The sequence below is a fragment of the Myodes glareolus genome, chromosome X, assembly GCF_982192425.1.
Source record: "Myodes glareolus chromosome X, mMyoGla1.1, whole genome shotgun sequence".
In the NCBI taxonomy this organism is placed as follows: Eukaryota; Metazoa; Chordata; class Mammalia; order Rodentia; family Cricetidae; genus Myodes; species Myodes glareolus.
Genome location: NC_142053.1, coordinates 48,992,198 through 49,009,276, shown reverse-complemented (window position 1 = coordinate 49,009,276; position 17,079 = coordinate 48,992,198). Strand labels below are relative to the sequence as shown.

Here is a 17,079-nt window from a genome sequence, read left to right as displayed (position 1 = left end):
AAAAAAAAACTTTTAAAAAGTTAATTTGTTTACCTTACATGTCAATGAATTGTCCATTACCAAGTCTTTATTTAAATGAGATATGTATTTAAATGAGCATTTTGAAAGCCACGTATATCTCTTTTTCTAGTCAGTTACGAATAAACATCTTGCTGAAGAGCCCATTTGTAGCAGAGCATCCTTATTGCTTCCGTTTGCTGTACAAGGAAGTGCTCTATAGTGGAAACCATCTGCGAGCACAACTGCAGGCGTTTAGTGTAGATCCATTCATGCGTTTTTAATAAAATCAACTTGAAAATGTTTGCAGAAATAGGGCTTAACACAGCATACTTCTTTTCCTTTCATAGTAATGTGTCACTGAAACTTTTCTATCCACACGAATGGACTGTGATCAGTCATCCATTTAGTAATAGTGAAATAACCCACCAAATTACAACTTAAGTAGAGGAAAAATTTGCATGGGTTTCTGGTTATATATATCAGGATTAATTTGTTAGACATGATAAAGTACTACACTTTCAAACAGTAGGTGCAGGAAGGCTGAAGTTAGATTCCATTTAGCTGGCTTAGAGTTAGAACTTGCATAATTTTCTTACTACCCCAGATGGCATTGCTGTTTAGCACAAGGTATTTAGTGCTCCTGGAAAAACTATGCTATTTAGAGCAACAGCTTTGTATTTATCTATTTATCTGTCACTTAACAAGATTCATCTTTGTTTACCAACTTCTGCTCTGTGCCCAGCATGATGCAAGCAGTGTTCTTTTGTTCCGCTCCAATTTTGGATGTTTTTAAACAATCTTGCAAAATTCTGCCGAATTTAATCTTGATGTTCTGTTTTATACTTTGCTTTTCCTCTTTCAACTTTAATGCCACCAATTTTGAAATTTTCATTGCCTAATTTTATTTGTATAACTGCAGGATTTTCTAAAAACCATATATGTAAATTACTGTTTTTCAAGGTTGGTTTTCGCCATTGTTAGTGTTATAATACTGGTCCTTCAGAAAATCACCCCTAACAGATTATTTTGAGACCTATAGTTCTCTAACTTTTGTGCATCTTAATTTATGAATAAAATGAAATTGGAAAAAAGCAGTAAATGAAATTATAAGGAATCTGTGTTATTTTTCCACATAAGAATTTATTCAAGAACATAGTACTTGATGTTTAATCTTTATGCTTTATGGTTTCTACTGATTAAATCAATATAGATATGTGCATACTTTAGAATTCATCTTTGAGCTTTCCTTCCCATTTCTTTTTTCTTTTTTTTTTTTTACAGAGGTTTAGAATATCGGGCCCACAGTGAGCAATTCAAAGCCTTTTTTAGGCTACCCAAAGAAGAGACTTTGAAAGAAGTACATGAATGTTTCTTATGGGTACCATTCAGCCACTTCAGTACTCATGGAAAAATGTGCATTTCAGAAAACTACATCTGCTTTGCTAGCCAGGATGGCAATCTATGTAGTGTAATCATTCCATTACGGGAGGTAATATAAATTTCGGTGTCTCTAAGTTTGTAATTTATGGCATACCCTTTTGTTCTGTGACTTAGCAAAAGGCCCAGTAAATGTGTCCTCTTAGCAATGTACAATAATCCCTGAAGTACAAAATTACTCTTTAAGTTAAAAACACTAGCATTCGAGAGACTTTTAATTTCCTCTCAGTAAAGCTTTGCCAAAAGTGAAAGTGGGAAAAAAATTGAAGGCAGATAAAGGTTTCGAGTGGCACAAAATAACCTTGAGCATTCTGACCCTTAAGATACGATTACCAAAATTTAGACTGTCACGTTTGATGTACTTGTTTAGAAAGAATGGATTTGGAAACTTTCATGACAGTCAAAAATCAGTACTCATCACTGATTGTTTTGTCTAGGTTATCAGTTTTAAAGGCCATAGTACTTTAGCTTTTTCCTTGAAAGGTAAAGTAACTTGAAATGAGAAGATTTGTATCATCATTAGCGCAGATCTCTCTCTGAGTAAGTCATACCCCAGACCAAAACTTTCAGCCATGACCAGAGAAAAGGCAAACACATACAATCTGAATGTGTCAGCACTGGAATGAAAATGGGATTCACTTACTTATCTTCTTACTCCCCAGGTCTTAGCTGTAGAGAAAACTGATGACTCCAACAGAGCCGTCATCATTAGCATCAAAGGAAAAACGGCTTTTCGTTTCAATGAAGTTAAAGACTTTGAACAACTGGTGGCAAAACTCAGGCTCAAGTGCCGAGCAGCTTCAACTCAGTATGACGTTAGTACAGAGGTAATTTCTATAGCCATCACATACTTTTCAGAAAAGCTTGTGTTTAGAATAGTCTATTCTTTCAAAACGGAATTTGTAGTAATTTTTCTATTTGTACCTTTATTTCTTATTATAAAAGCCTAAATTTAAAGAAATATATATATATACTATATTTCTCTACTATATGTATGCTACACATATATATATTCTCTCTATATATTACATATATACTCTATACTATGCACAGAAGTAAAAATTAAAAACTTTAACGTATTTAGGAACTAATACTTAAGAAATACTATTAATTTGATCTTCCTACTGTACATGCTGTTTTTCAGTAAGCTCAACTTATATGTTCTTTCAACTTGACTTTTAACCCAATCTATGTTTGGAGAATGTAACAGGGCCTTCCTGGGGCTGAAGAGATGGCTCAGTGGTTAAGAGTACTTGCTGCTCTTATAGTGGACCTGGATTCATTTCCCAGCCCCCCCACTGGTTGGGTCACAACCGCCTATTACTTCAGTTCCAGGGGAGCTGATGATTTCTCCTGGTCTCTGAAGTTACTGAATGCACATGGTGCACATACGTAATATGCAGGCAAAGCACCCATCTACATAAAGTAAAATGAAAAATTGAAAATTTTCCTCTTATTACTGCAGAAATGCAATTTTAAACCATATTAAATATTTTAATGCCTAAATGTTCAGCTTTACTAACATAATTTGGTTCTAGGAAAAACAGTGGCCTAGGCATTTACTACCAAAATATTAGGGGAAGGGGAAGATGAGATGGCTTCGCAGGTACAGGGACTTGCCACACAAGTCTGACAACTTAAATATGATTCTTTGACTCTAAAGTAAGGATGAAAGAAGAGAACTAACTCCACACACACACACACACACACACACATACGAATAAGTCAATAAAATAATTTTTAAACACAGAATGATTTTTCTATGAGCTTTAAATTGTAAAAATATTAACGATAATAAATACTCTGAACAAAGAGTAGTTAGGACCTAATCTTTAATATGTCTTTCCAGAAAAGGTAGACTGATTGAATTCAAATGAATTTTCAATGCAGAATCCACGAGCTCTGTGTTTTTACATATTTATAAAATGTATCAAATTGAACCATATTTTAATTAAGGATTCAAAGGTAAATAATCAAAATTGACTTTGCTGATTATATTACTTTATTTAGATTGACATATAGAGCCCTTTCTCACTGTAGAGTGAAGACTGAAAATAGGCCAGTTCAATTATAATGCAGTATTGGTAGATTAAGCCTTCCCTCCAATAAAACACAGTATTTTAATTTATGTCACCTTAGTGCCAGGTGCAGAATCCTCATGTAGGCCATGAAGAATCTTTATTGCCCATACTTTTACATAATTTTTTTCAAATTTCTTTATCCAGAATACTCCTTAGCTTGATGTGAAGACACAAATGAAATCTAATCAGTCTTGATAATTACTTTCTTAATACTCTCATATAATTGCTTATATAAAATTTGTTATGTCCTTATTCCTTTAGATTTAGTCTGTGTTAAATCCAGTATTCTGAGTATTCTTCCCTTTTCTTTAATGTATTTGCCTCTGTAATGTGGGAAGAACTGCAATTTTTTCTCGGAAGCCTCACATTCCTCTGATAGCTGAGTATCTGCCATTGTCAAGAAAAGATTTTGTTTCAAAATGTTTACCATTTCTCTTGATACATCAGAATGCTAAGGGTTTCTAGTTTTTCTTACCCATTTTAGAGGTTTTGGTATAGATACATTCAGAAAGCTTACTAATGAGTAAAGCAGTTTGCATGGAAACATGCTTTTGAATTCTCATATTTTATTTTTACTGATTTTTAAGAGTCTCTCTCTCTCTCTCTCTCTCTCTCTCTGTGTGTGTGTGTGTGTGTGTGTGTATGTGTGTGTGTGTGTGTGTGTGTGTGTGTGTACTCTTGCATGAACACACATGTCTTAGCGTTCATGTGGATATCATAGGACAACTTGGGGGAGTCAGTTCTTTCCTTCCACCATATTGGTCCTGGTGACTGAACTCAGGTCATCAACCTTGGGAATAGGCACCTTTACCTGCTAAGCCACTTCACCAGCTCAGAACTGAATGATTTCATCTTAGCAGGGATGAAGAATTTTGACCCATTTCAGTATTATCTGCATATCTCTATATTCATCAAAAAATTAGTAAAGAGAAAGCCTTTTAAAACAAGAGATAGGGGCTAGAGACATAGCTTAGTGGTAGACTACTTGTTTAGGATGGGTAATATCCAGCATTAAATGCCTAGCACTTAAAAAGCCAGTGCAATTTGATTTCTAAATAACGAAAGTTGTTGCTTCATTCTTCTATAGCTGTGATCAATTTACCTACAAATGAGAAAAATGCATTGTGTAATTTCATAAATCCAGTGACTTTTATACTACAAAACTCTTAAAAATCCAAATCCCAGAGTCTACATCACCAAATCTAAATATCAGTACAGAAAGGACTGCAGGAAGTTTGTCCTTTATCATCCGAGGACATAATTGGGATTATGCATAAGCACCAGCTCTGTCCAAATTTTAACTAGCTATCAATTACGGTGTTCCATGGTTTCGTAAGTTACACTAAAGCCTGGGTGCATGAACAGGTTTTACAAAATTCTGACCAACTGCTTAAAAATGTATTAGTCTTGTTTTTGAGGTATACAGTAAAGAAATATTACTAGATAAATTTTAAAGCCACTAAATATGGGAAAATTGGACTGTTTTAGCTTAGCTTGGGACTAGACTAGAAAGCACAGCTAGAGGGCCTTTCCTTGAAATTGCATTACAAATTAATTCTAAGACTATAGAACAGTGGTCCGCAGCCTGTAGGTCTCAACCCCTTTGGGGGGATCGAATGCCCCTTTCACAGGCCTCACATATAAGATCATCAGAAAACATAGCTATTTACATTAAAATTCATAACCATAGCAAAATTACAGGCATGAAATAGCAACAAAAGTAACTTTATAGTTGGGGGTCACCACGACACGAGGAAATGTATTCAAAGGGTTATAGCATTAGGAAGGTTGAGAGCACCTGCTCTAGAATGTCAAGAAATGTAGAACTGGTTTTATGCCTTAATGTGTTTAGATAGGCAAATTTCAACAAATTATCAAAGCATATGTAGATGTATCTAACTGGTTCTTGATTTTGCTTTAATTTATATGTTTTTAATTATAAGTATTGAGTTCCAGGAACACTTATTCTTGATAGAATGATGTGTTCCTAATTCTAGAATTTCAAATAAAAGATGATAGAGCTGGAATCTGTAATCCCAGCTACCTGGTATTGCAAGTTTAAGCACACCTTATGTAACTAAGGGAGACCCTGTTTAAGATTTTAAAAAAAAATAAAAAAGACTAGACTAGGAATGTGGCTCAGTATTACTGCACTTATATAGTGTGTATATATCCCTGAATTCAATCCATATATAAAACAGACAAGGGAGGTTTCTTTTCATCAAGGACATTTATCTTACTATTATTAATACATTTTATTACTTGAGGACTTCATACATGCATACAATGTATTTTGATATAGTCACCCCTACTTCTTGTTACTCCTCTCAAATCACTCTCCAACCCCTCCTAATTTCATGGTTTTTTTTCTTTTTTTAAAAAAGAACCTACTGAATCCAGTTTGTGCTACCCATATATGCGTGGGTGTGGAGTTATCAGCACAAAGAAGCATTTTTGATGAAGAATGAGAGCTGTATTAATGTATCTATAAGAATATGTGTTTAGAGGCAGTTTCATATTATATCATTCATTTAGCCAAATAATAGTACTGGGTTCACCCTGGGACCTATGAGCTTCTCCAGCATGGGTTCTTTGTCACATTTACAGTGCTAGCCATATGTTTCTTCTTTTGGAGTGGGCCTTGAATCCCATCAGAAAGCAGTTGATCACCCCGGTGATATTTGTGCCAATATTAGACCCATCAGTGTATGGTACTAGGCCACTCAGAGGGTTCACAGCTAGATAAAACTGTTGATCTATTTCTCCCTCAGCATCCTGAACAGCAGCAGCCCCTTTTGGTACTATGCAAGGTGCCCAGTAGGGGGAAATCTCCCTGGGCAGTACTAGCTAATTCTGTGAGTCCATGAGCAAAGTGTGTGCTGCTCAGGGGCAGCATCCTTAGCATCAGGTACCCGGTACTTTTAGGTTGTCTCTAGGATAACTTAGGAAAGTAGCCTGGCTCTGGGCTGTTTATTTGAAACCCATGGCTTCTTGGAAGAACGTTTTCCCTTGTGCTGAGTAACTCCAAGTGTGTGTGTGTGTGTGTGTGTGTGTGTGTGTGTGTGTGTGTACCCTCTCATCACCTCTTCCATTTACTATCGCCTGTGTTCTGCTAAGTTTTCCCCAAAGGAAAACAAGAATACAGACAGAAATAGTAGTTAAACTCACATAACTGATTTTTGTTTACCTTAAGAATAAGGAAATACTAGCTAGAGACATCCTCTTTAGGGAAACTACGTCTGACACCCTGATGTGGATCCCTGGTGGGAAAGGAAAATTGATTCCAGCAAGTAGTCCTTTGACACACACAGAGACACACAGACACACACACACACACACACACACACACACACACACACACTATATGTATGTATATATATATATATATATATAATTTTGTTAAAGAATAAAAATGTGTGTTTTCTGTGGCTACAATTAAAAATAGGTATATTAACTCAAGGGGAATAGATTAATGTCTGAGTTAGGAGACCAGAAATTTTGTTAGAAATATAATTAGGAACCATTTTAAATTATGGAGTATGCATGGGATGCCATTTACAGTAAGCTTCTGGTATTGGAAAGAACTGATTCTCTGTAAAGTTTGTCTTTTAAAATTTATAGCTCAACTCTGTCTCCCAATCACTATTGATTGTGCTGTGTTTATAAGACATTTTCAGTCTGTTATTTTATAGAAAGGTTATACACAAAGAAATATTAACCTTTGCCCTATATTTCCTTCACTGTTAAAGCCATATCCTATTTCTAAAATCAGTGTTTGATATAAAAAAGAAAAATGGGAAAAAGGGCTTAAGGGTACATACCATAAAACAAACAACCTATATTACTTTCTAGATGGGATTGGATGTTGCTCAGGCAACAAAACGTCTGAGTGCCAAGTTTATTGCTTTCATAATTGTGAGCACCCAAACCCATGCTATTTAGAAGTGCTATTAGCGTGAGTTCCAGGACAGCCAAAAAGCAACACAGAGAAACCCTATCTCGAAAAACAGAAATTTTTTTTTGGAAGGAAGGAATTAAGGAAGAAAGAAAGAAATGGCATTAGCCATGAAGTAAAAGTCAGAGGGAAAAAAAGCAACTCTAAAGAATAAAGCTTTTTTGCATAAATAATCTACTTCATTGCACTCTTTAGCAATTCAAATGTTAAATTGTTTCAAACCATTGTCTTTGTGAGTGAATGTGATTTTATGACTGCTTCAGAGGTAGTTATGAATGCAACTAGAATACTTGCTAGTGCTCTTGTAAACTTATATTTAGGGTTTATTTACTTAAGAGCTTATTTTTTCTTCCTCCTCTTGACCTTTTCTAATACTTTGAATAGTATTATCAATAGATAATCGGTGCCTTGGCTGTATGGTTTAAATAATGTGCATCGCTTGAGATTCGACTTGCAAACATCAATTTTTCTGTCTATATTTATAAAATATAAGATGCTGCTTTCCATCTACCCCATCCATGAACATCATTTTTATCTTTCTAAAGCTGGTAAAATTTGAGGGGGTCAAATGATTTTTCTTTGAAATCACTTAAAATCTCTGGCATAGTAAATTTTCAGAAGCAGTGTAGATGGTATGTATTAAGCGTAAAAACAGATGTAATAAAATCACATGGAAATACAAATAACATAGGATACATAAACCGATACTAAAAGCTGGGCAAGATGGTCCATGCTGGTAGTCCTAGCACCCCAGAGACTGAGGCTGAAGATTCTAAGACCCAGGCAAGCTTTAACTATGAGACTCTGTCTCTAAAACAAAACTAAAACAAGCAAATAAAAAACTGTAGTAGAAAATCAGGGCTTCCTGGTTTTAAAATGTACTATTTGGCTGTAGTAAACAGCATTGTGATTGAAGCATTAGGATAGACATATGAATGTAATATGCTGGGTTTTTTTTTCCTCTTTACTCTTTGAGAGGCCTACCACCCAGCTCCCAAATCATCACATGGAGACATTCTTTCATGTGAATACCCGACCTTAGCTTGTCTTATGTCTAGCCAGTTTTTCTTAACTTAAATTATCCTTTTCCTTTAAACCAACCTTTTGCCTCTGGGCTTTTACCTTTCTCTATTTCTGTGTATCTTTTGTTTCCTTCTTACTCCATGTCTGGCTGTGTGGCTGGTCCCTGGCATTCTCCTCTCCTCCTTTTTTGCTCATCTCTCTTCTCTTTTTCTCCTTCTACTTATTCTCTGCCTGGCAGCCCCAACTATCCCTCACAGAGTTAAACAAATGAAGCATAAAAGAATGCAACCCATCTTTGCATCATTAAACAAATACTCCACAGTATAAATGAATGTAACGCATCTTCATCTAATATTCCACAACAGTAATGGAATGAAGAGTGTAGAAATAAACCTTACCATTTATCATCCATTGATTTTTCAACAATGATAGAAGTCAATTCGGTAAGGAATTAAAGTCTTTTCCGCAAATGATTCTGGGACATAGATAACCATATACAAGAAGTGTACCTGGTCTCTCTCTTTAAAATACCTATAAAATGGATCAAAGAACAAAACTGTGAGTCTGAAACTTCACAAGTCTTAAAGTAAGTGTAGCAATGAGTCGTTATGCCTTTGAATTGAGGACCGAGTCCAATAGATATTTCTCCAAAAGAAGATAATGAAATGGCCAAATAAACACATGGAAACCTTTTCTGTATTGTTTGTTGCTAGGGAATTTCAATTCAAAACCATAATAGGATGCTATTGATTCATACCCGCTAGCATAGCTATTATTACAAAGGTTGCTAATAACAGTTCAGGAAGATACAAAGAACTTGAAAATCCCATGGACTGCTGCTTGGAATGTAAAGTGGTATATATGGTCAAAATGTTGACCATATATTTACCATATGCCCAGTAATTCTGCCCATCGATATCGAACCATGAAGACTAATTGTTCTCACAACAACTATTCATAGATGTGTCCAGTGAAATTATTCATAATTACCAATTTTTTAAAAACATTGTCTGCAAAATGATGATTAAATGTAATATGTTCATACAGTGGCATGTTGTCTTAGTTAGGGTTTCTGTTGCGGCAACAAAACACCATGACCTAAAAGCAAGTTGTAGAGGAAAGGGTTTATTAGGCTTATGCTTCCATATCAATGGTCATCACTGGAAGGAGTCAGGACAGAAACTCAAGCTGGGCAGGAACCTGGAGGTAGGAGCTGATGCAGAAGCCATGAAGGGGTGCTGCTTACTGGCTTGTTTATCACAACTTGCTCAGCCTGTTTTCCTTCTTTAAATTAATTATTTTATTGACTTATTTTAAAAAGAAAACAGACTTTTTCATTTTACATATCAATCCCAGTTCCCACTTCCTCCCTTCCTCCCCTTCCCTCCACCTTATCCCCCACTCCAGCCTTCATTCACTCCTCAGAGAGGGTAAGGCACATTGCTTTGGGGGAAGGTCCAAGGCCCTCCCTACTATATTTAGGCTGAGCAAGGTATCCATCCAAAGAGAACAGGTTCTAAAAAAACCAGTAGGAATAAATCCTGGTGCCACTGCCAGTGATCCCACAGTCTGCCCCAGCCATACAACTGTCACCCACATTAAAAGGACTACTTTGGACCTATGCTTGTTCCTTCCCCTTGGACCTATCTTGTTGGAGTTGGTGAGCTCCCATTAGCTCAGGTGAGCTGTTGCATTGGGTGTCCCAATCATGGTCTTGACCTCTTTGCTCATATTCTCACTCCTCCCACTCTTCAACTGAACTTTGGGAGCTCAGTCCAGTGCTACGATGCAGGTCTCTGCCTCTGTTTCTATCAGTTGCTGGATGAAGGTTCTATGGTGATATTTAAGGTATTCATCAGTCTGATTACAGGGCAAGGCCACCCTTGTTCGGGTACCCACTCTCTATTGCTTAGGGTCTTAACTGGGTTCATCCTTGTGAGTTCATAGGAATTTCTCTAGAGCCAGGTTTCTTGCTAGCCCCATAATGAATGCCTCAATCAAAACATCTTTCCTTGCTCTCTGTCCTTCCTCCTTCCCAACTATCCCATTTCCTCAAGTTCTCCTCTCCACTCCCCTTCTCCCCTGGTCTTCCCCTTCTGACCTCTCTACTTCCCCAACCCCATGCTCCCAATTTTGTCAGGCGATCTTCTCTGTTTCCCCTTTCCAGGTGGATCTATGTATGTTTTTCTTAGGGTTCACCTTGTTAGCTTCTCGAGGATCATGAAGTATAGGCTCAATATCCTTTGCTTTACAGCTAGTATCCACTTACGAGTGAGTACATACCATGTTCATCTTTCTGGGTCTGGGTTATCTCACTCAGGATAGCTTTTTCTAGTTCCATCCATTCGCTTGCAACTTTCAAGATGTCATTGTTTTTTTACTGCTGAGTAGTACTCTCAAGTGTAAATGTGCCACATTTTCTTTATCCATTCTTTGGTTGAGGGGCATCTAGGTTGTTTCCAGGTTCTGGCTATTACAAATAGTGCTACTATGAACATAATTGGACAAGTGTCCTTGTAATGTTATCGAACATTAGCCTGTTTGTTTTTTTTTTAACAGAACCCAGAACCACCGGTCCAAGGATGGAAGTACCCATAATAGGCTGTACTGCCCCCATCAATCACTAATTAGGAAAATACTTTACAGCCAGATCGTACTGAGGCATTTTCTCAATTGAGGTTCCCTCCTTTCAGTAGTTTGTGTGTCAAGTTGACATAAGACTTCCAGCATACATATTATTATAGGGTAATAACAAGCAATGAAGTGCTGATTTATGTTATTCCATGTGTAAACCTTGACAATACTATGCCAAATGAAAGAACACAATACAACACATGTTATAGGATTCCACTTACATGGAAGTCTGAAATAAGCCTGTTTATAAATACAGGCAGTTGTCTAGAATCTGAGTGGAATGGAGAGGGTGATAGGGAGTGGCTACAAATGGTACAGGATATTTTTTGTTAGTTGAAATAATGCTAGTAAGACCATGAATGTGAAATTGGAAATGTTTCTGTTTTCCTAGGGAACCTATTTAAGGGTGAAGTTGCTGACTAGTGTGATGATTTTAACATTATAAGAAGTTATTTTTAGTGGAATATATGATTTTATATGTGAGAGTTCCCATTTTGTGGCTAATATAGATAAGAATATGGGCTAATAATAGGCTATATAAGTTATAAGAGTTAATAAGAAGCCTGAGCTAATGGGCCAATCAGTTTATCATTAATATAGAGCTCTGTGTGATTTCTTTGGGGCTAAATGGCTGTGGGACCTGGTGGAAGGACAAAAACCAGGCAGGACAGAAACCCCGTCAACACCATTTTATAACTGTTTCAATGAATTTACACACACACACACACACACACACACACACACACACACACCTACTTAGTTAGTTAGTTGGTATGAATTTGAGACAGGATCTCACTTTGTACCCTAGACTGGCTTTTAGGTTGCAACATATTTCAGGCTAGCCTTGAACTTGCAGTCCTACCTCAGCCTCCTGAGTAATGGGATTATAGGCATGAGGAACATAATCGAATTTATTTATAATTACATTTAGTTTAGCCATTTTCATTCATCTTATATGGTAGTTCACATTGGTATAAATTTGTATTTTTTAAAACAATTTATATCATTGATCCTATTTTGTGTGCTTGTAGCTTTAATTTTTTGCAAGATAATTTTGTTGGTTAGCATATTTTGAATAGATAATCTCTACTGTATCCTACCATCCCAGGCTGATAACAGGCTGGTCTTGATTTTCTGAGAATTCTTTTTTTAACATGCTGCTTTTTTAAAAAAAAATGAGGCAAGGTCTTTGCCTTTCAGCCTGGTCTAGAATTCACTATGTAGCCTAGGCTAGCATAGACTGGCAACAATCTTATTATCTTAGCCTCCTGAGTGCTCAGATTACAGGTATGGACATCTATACCTGTAGATATACAAAGTCTCTTTGTAGTTGACTTTCATAGGTTTTTGCCATGATGAATGTAGGTAGTTATTTCTAATTTCTTTCTCTGAGCTTACTGAACAGCTCCTTAGTTGGGATTTTGTGAGTAATATTTTAGGAAAAATGGAGTGTTTGTTGCCATTGTCTTTTTTTCAGATACTTTCCACTCCATTTTACCTCTTATTCTCTTTTAGGACTTGTATTACACATAGATCATCGATCTAATGGTTTCCTACAAGTCTGAGACTCCATTTATTTTTCTTTATTTTCCTTTTTCACCTGAGGGTAAACTCTACTGTTTGCCATTCTTTGTTCATTCTTTGAGTGACCCTTTCAGTTCAGTTATCAACTATACAATTTGTATTTTTACCGTTTCCGTACCTTTATTGATATCCTCTTACTTTGTAGAACATAGCTATCTTTTGTATATTTTGCCTTTTAAAATAATAGATTTTATTTGAGCACTTTTGGGCATATAGAAAAACAGAAAATAGTTTCCCTGTATTGTTGCCTACCTTCTCCTCTGACTACGATTTCTCTTATTACTAATATATTCTGTTGTTTTGATAAATCGGTTAACAATTGATAAGCCAGTACTAATATGTTACTATTAAATGATGTTCATAATTTACATTAAGTTTCATTTTTATACTATACACTTTTGTTGAATTCACACTGTAATATTGCTGCTATCACAGCATCATATAGAAAAAATGTCAATGCCCTAAATATCCCATGTGCTTTTCATGTTAAACCCCTTCCAGCTTCTGGAAGCTATTCATCTTTTTATTGTCTGTATAATTTTGTATTTTCTAAAATGGTATAGAATTGAAGCATATCAAATGTAGCCTTTCAAATCGACTTCTTTCACTTTGAAAGATGAATTTGTCTTTTCTCAATAATATAATTAGGTATCAGATGTATTTTAGTGCTAAAACATACCCCATGTTTAGCTGTACCACAGTATTTATCCTTTCACTCTCTAAAGGACACCTGGTAGCTTCCAGCTTGGGGCAATTAATGAGTTGCTATAAGCATTCACATGTGTGCTTTTGTGTAGATGTGAGTTTTTAACTCATTTGGGTATATGAGTGGGAGTACCATTGCTGAACTGTGTGTTAACATGTGTTACCTTTGTAAGAACTACCAAACTCTCTTGCAAAGTAGCTATACCTTTTTAAAAAACAGAAATAAATTAGAGTTCTTGCTTTATATTTTCAAAGTTGCTTAGTATTGCCAGCAATTTGATTTTAGTAGGTGTGAGTTGCTTTTCAAAATGTATTTACCCAGTCCTATGTTGTGTTGAATATTTTTGTATGTTTACTTGCTGTTTATTTCTTTTTATTTTTTGCCTACTATTTATTGGATCATTTATGGTATTTTTCCTTTTAGTTCCTTCAATTCAAACTACAAGTAGTCCCTTTAAAATGATTTGACCTCTTATGAATCCTTATAAATACTACCTCCTTTCCATTAAATCAATGCCATAGTCTGACTCTTTTCCTTCACCTCCTTGAGGCTGGCCTTTTCTTAATGTTTAGCGGGAGGAGTTGTTAACATATTCTTAGATAAAGGGTCTAGGAAACACCAGCTTAATCTTTACCATATCTTTTTCAAAGCTTCTTTAGTTGTGTCCTTGGGTTTTACAGCTTTACTAATAGTAGCCCTAGCTTTTTTGTTTGCCTTAGAAGCCAGATCTTGTTTTGAGAATTGTCTTGTCATGTAGGGAAACTGAGAATGAAGAAATACATTTCTAAAGCCAGCAAATTATAGCTCATTTATGTTTAATAATTTGTTCCTTAACTTCCTTTATTGAGAGAGCCAGATTTGAACTCATGCCTGTGTGGCTGTTATGAAATGGTGTGAGTAGAAACCTTGCAGGAAGCCCTATGACTGGTGAGGGACAAACATGGCCAGGCAGATAGAACTTAACTGGGAAGTTTTATTGGGGGAATGGGAGGGAGTTGGGAAAGGGAAAGAAGAGAAGCAAAGAGGGGGGAGAGAGAGAGAGAGGGAAGGAGAGAGGGAGAGAGGGGGAGAGAGAGAGAGAGAGAGAGAGAGAGAGAGAGAGAGAGAGAGAGAGAGAGAGAGAGAGAGGACTAGAGGACAGGAAAAGTTCTGCCTTCCCCATCAGAGGAACAGTGGGAAAGAGAGCAGGAGTGGGTGGAGCTTGTCTCTTAAAGGGACCTTTGCACCTGCATACATGCTAATGATGTAGCAGCCATAGGACTGTGGGCTGGCTAGGGTATTGCCTGGGTTCATCCTGCTAGGCGACAGGGGCCAGCATAATGCCTGAATCTTAACAGTGGCCCCCAAAGCCTTTCCCTGGGGGCTGGTGATGTGGCTTGTGGTAGAGTGTCCTGTAATCTTGAGATCCTGGGTTTATTCCCTAATGTGGGATTTCCCCTCTGTATACTGCAAATATATTTTATTAGCATTGGTGAATAAAGAAGCTTCTTTGGCCTATGGCAGGACACAATAAAACCAGGCAGGAAATGCAAACAGAGATATAGAGAGAGTAGGCAGAGTCAAGGAGATGTGATGTAGCTGCCAAAAGAGGTGCCCTGGAAACTTACCAGTAAACCACAAGCCTCGTGGTAAAATACAAAATAGTAGGAATGGGTTAATTCAAGATGTAAGAGATAGTTAATAAGAATCCTAAGCTAACAGGCCAAGCATTGTTTTAATTAAAACAGTTTCTGTGTGATTACTTCAGGTATGAGCAGTCAGGAAATGAACGAGCAGCCTCTGCCTACAATTCCCCACATGCCAATAATTTAAACAAACAAACTTGTACTCTTGCCAAAGGCCCTGTTACCTCTTTGTACAGTGGAGCAAATAGACATTTCATAAAAGCCCAAAGATGTGGGATTTAGACAGGGAGAGAATAAATGTCAAGGGTTCCACTGGAGTCAAGGTATAGAAATGAAGAGAGATGCAAAGTATGTTAGCAGACAGTTGGAGAACCAAGACTATAGTGCAATTATATTCCTCTTCCCTTTGATTTCGTCTTAAAACATTCAATTCTTAGTTTCTGAATCCTGGTGGCCATTTTTATATCCTTTTCCATGTGTAAATACTGCATTCCAATCTTCTGTCATTTGATTCACATGGTTATCTTTCTTTCAAATACCCTTTACCTTGCCTACCACAGTGACTTACCTCTCAAGGCATAAAATGAATTCTACCTTCTCTCTAATGCCTATGTACTCACCCTCCCACGCATGTATGCAGAATAAAGACATGTGCAGTACAAAGCTACAGTACCCATGTGGAGGTCAGAGGACAACTTTGGTGTCACTTCTCACCTCTGACCTTGTTCGCTGTGGACACCTCCCTTCTGGCCTTGTTTGAGGCAGTCACTCTTGTCACTGTAGCTTGTTTGCAAGCTTCGGGAATTCTCCCACATCGGCCTGTAATCTTGCCTAGAGTGCTGAGATTATACACATATATTACTGCGTACAGCTTTGCATAGGCTCTGAAGATCTGAAGTTGGATTTTCATGCTTGTACAGCATGAACCATTTGTTTTTGTTTTTTCGGAATATGGTTTCTCTGTAGCTTTGGAGTCTGTCCTGGAACTTGCTTTACTGTAGACCAGGCTGGCCTTGAACTCACAGAGATCCCCTTGGCTGCCCAAGTGCTGGAATGAAAGGTGTGTGCCACCACCGCCCAGCACAAGAACTTTTCCGTATAAATTTATCTATCTTACTTTCCAACCACAGCTTCCCCTCCCTTTTCTCCTTCTGTTCCCTCTCCCTCCTGCCCTCTGCCCCCCCAATACACCTCCTTTGTAAGTGCTCAGAAAGGGACAGGCCTCCCATGGGCTTCAGCAAAGCATAGGATATCAAGCTGCCATAAGACCAAGCACCTCCCCCTGTACTCAGGCTGGGCAAGGCAATCCACCATGAGTAGTAGGTTCCCAAGAGCCTGTCAAAGCACCAGGGACAGCCCTGCTCCCATTGTCAGGAGTCCCACAGATAGACCAAGCTACACACAACTGTCACATATATGCAGAGGGTCTAGGTTGGTCCCTGGTTGTGGTTCAGACTCTGTGAGTTCCCATGAACCAGGCTAGTGATTTCTGAGGGTTTTCCTGCAATGTTCCTAATCCCCTGGTTTCCAACAATCCCACTTCCTTCTCCTTAGCAGGACTCCGAGAACTCTGCCCAGTGTTTGGCTTTGGGTCTCTAAATCTCCCCCCAGTCACTGGATGAAAGCTCTCTGGTGACAACTGGGGTAATCATCAATCCTATCACAGGGTATGGCCAGTTCAGGCTACAGCAAGAACTTTTGCACACTGAATCAAAATACCCTATGACGTATTTTTTACGTCATAAGCCTTCCTTAATACTTAGGGTATGTTATAATAAATAAATACTACCCCCAAAATCTTTGAGTCTTAACATTAGAAGCATTTATTTCTTAGGTCACAGCTGAATGAGAGTTAACTAGGGCAATGCCAATCAATTTCACCCACTAAAGTTCATATGAGGTCCCAGGTTCCTAATGGTTTCACCACCTTCTAGTATTGAGATTGGCAACCTATAACCTGTTCTTGTAAATAAAGTTTTGAGAAATATCCATGGCATTCAATTCTGTTTTGTCAATGAGTGCTTCAATACCACA

The 17,079-nt window shown here is 37.4% G+C and overlaps 1 protein-coding gene across 1 annotated transcript in view; it reads left to right on the top strand.

Moving 5' to 3' along the window:
* The window catches only part of Tbc1d8b (TBC1 domain family member 8B), an 81,737-nt gene that overhangs the window by 25,243 nt on the left and 39,415 nt on the right, over positions 1-17,079 (top strand). Inside the window, exons 6-7 of the mRNA XM_048428493.3 lie at positions 1,282-1,489; positions 2,100-2,264. Of these exons, the coding sequence (XP_048284450.3) occupies positions 1,282-1,489; positions 2,100-2,264 (373 nt within the window). The remainder of the gene's footprint in view (positions 1-1,281; positions 1,490-2,099; positions 2,265-17,079) is intronic.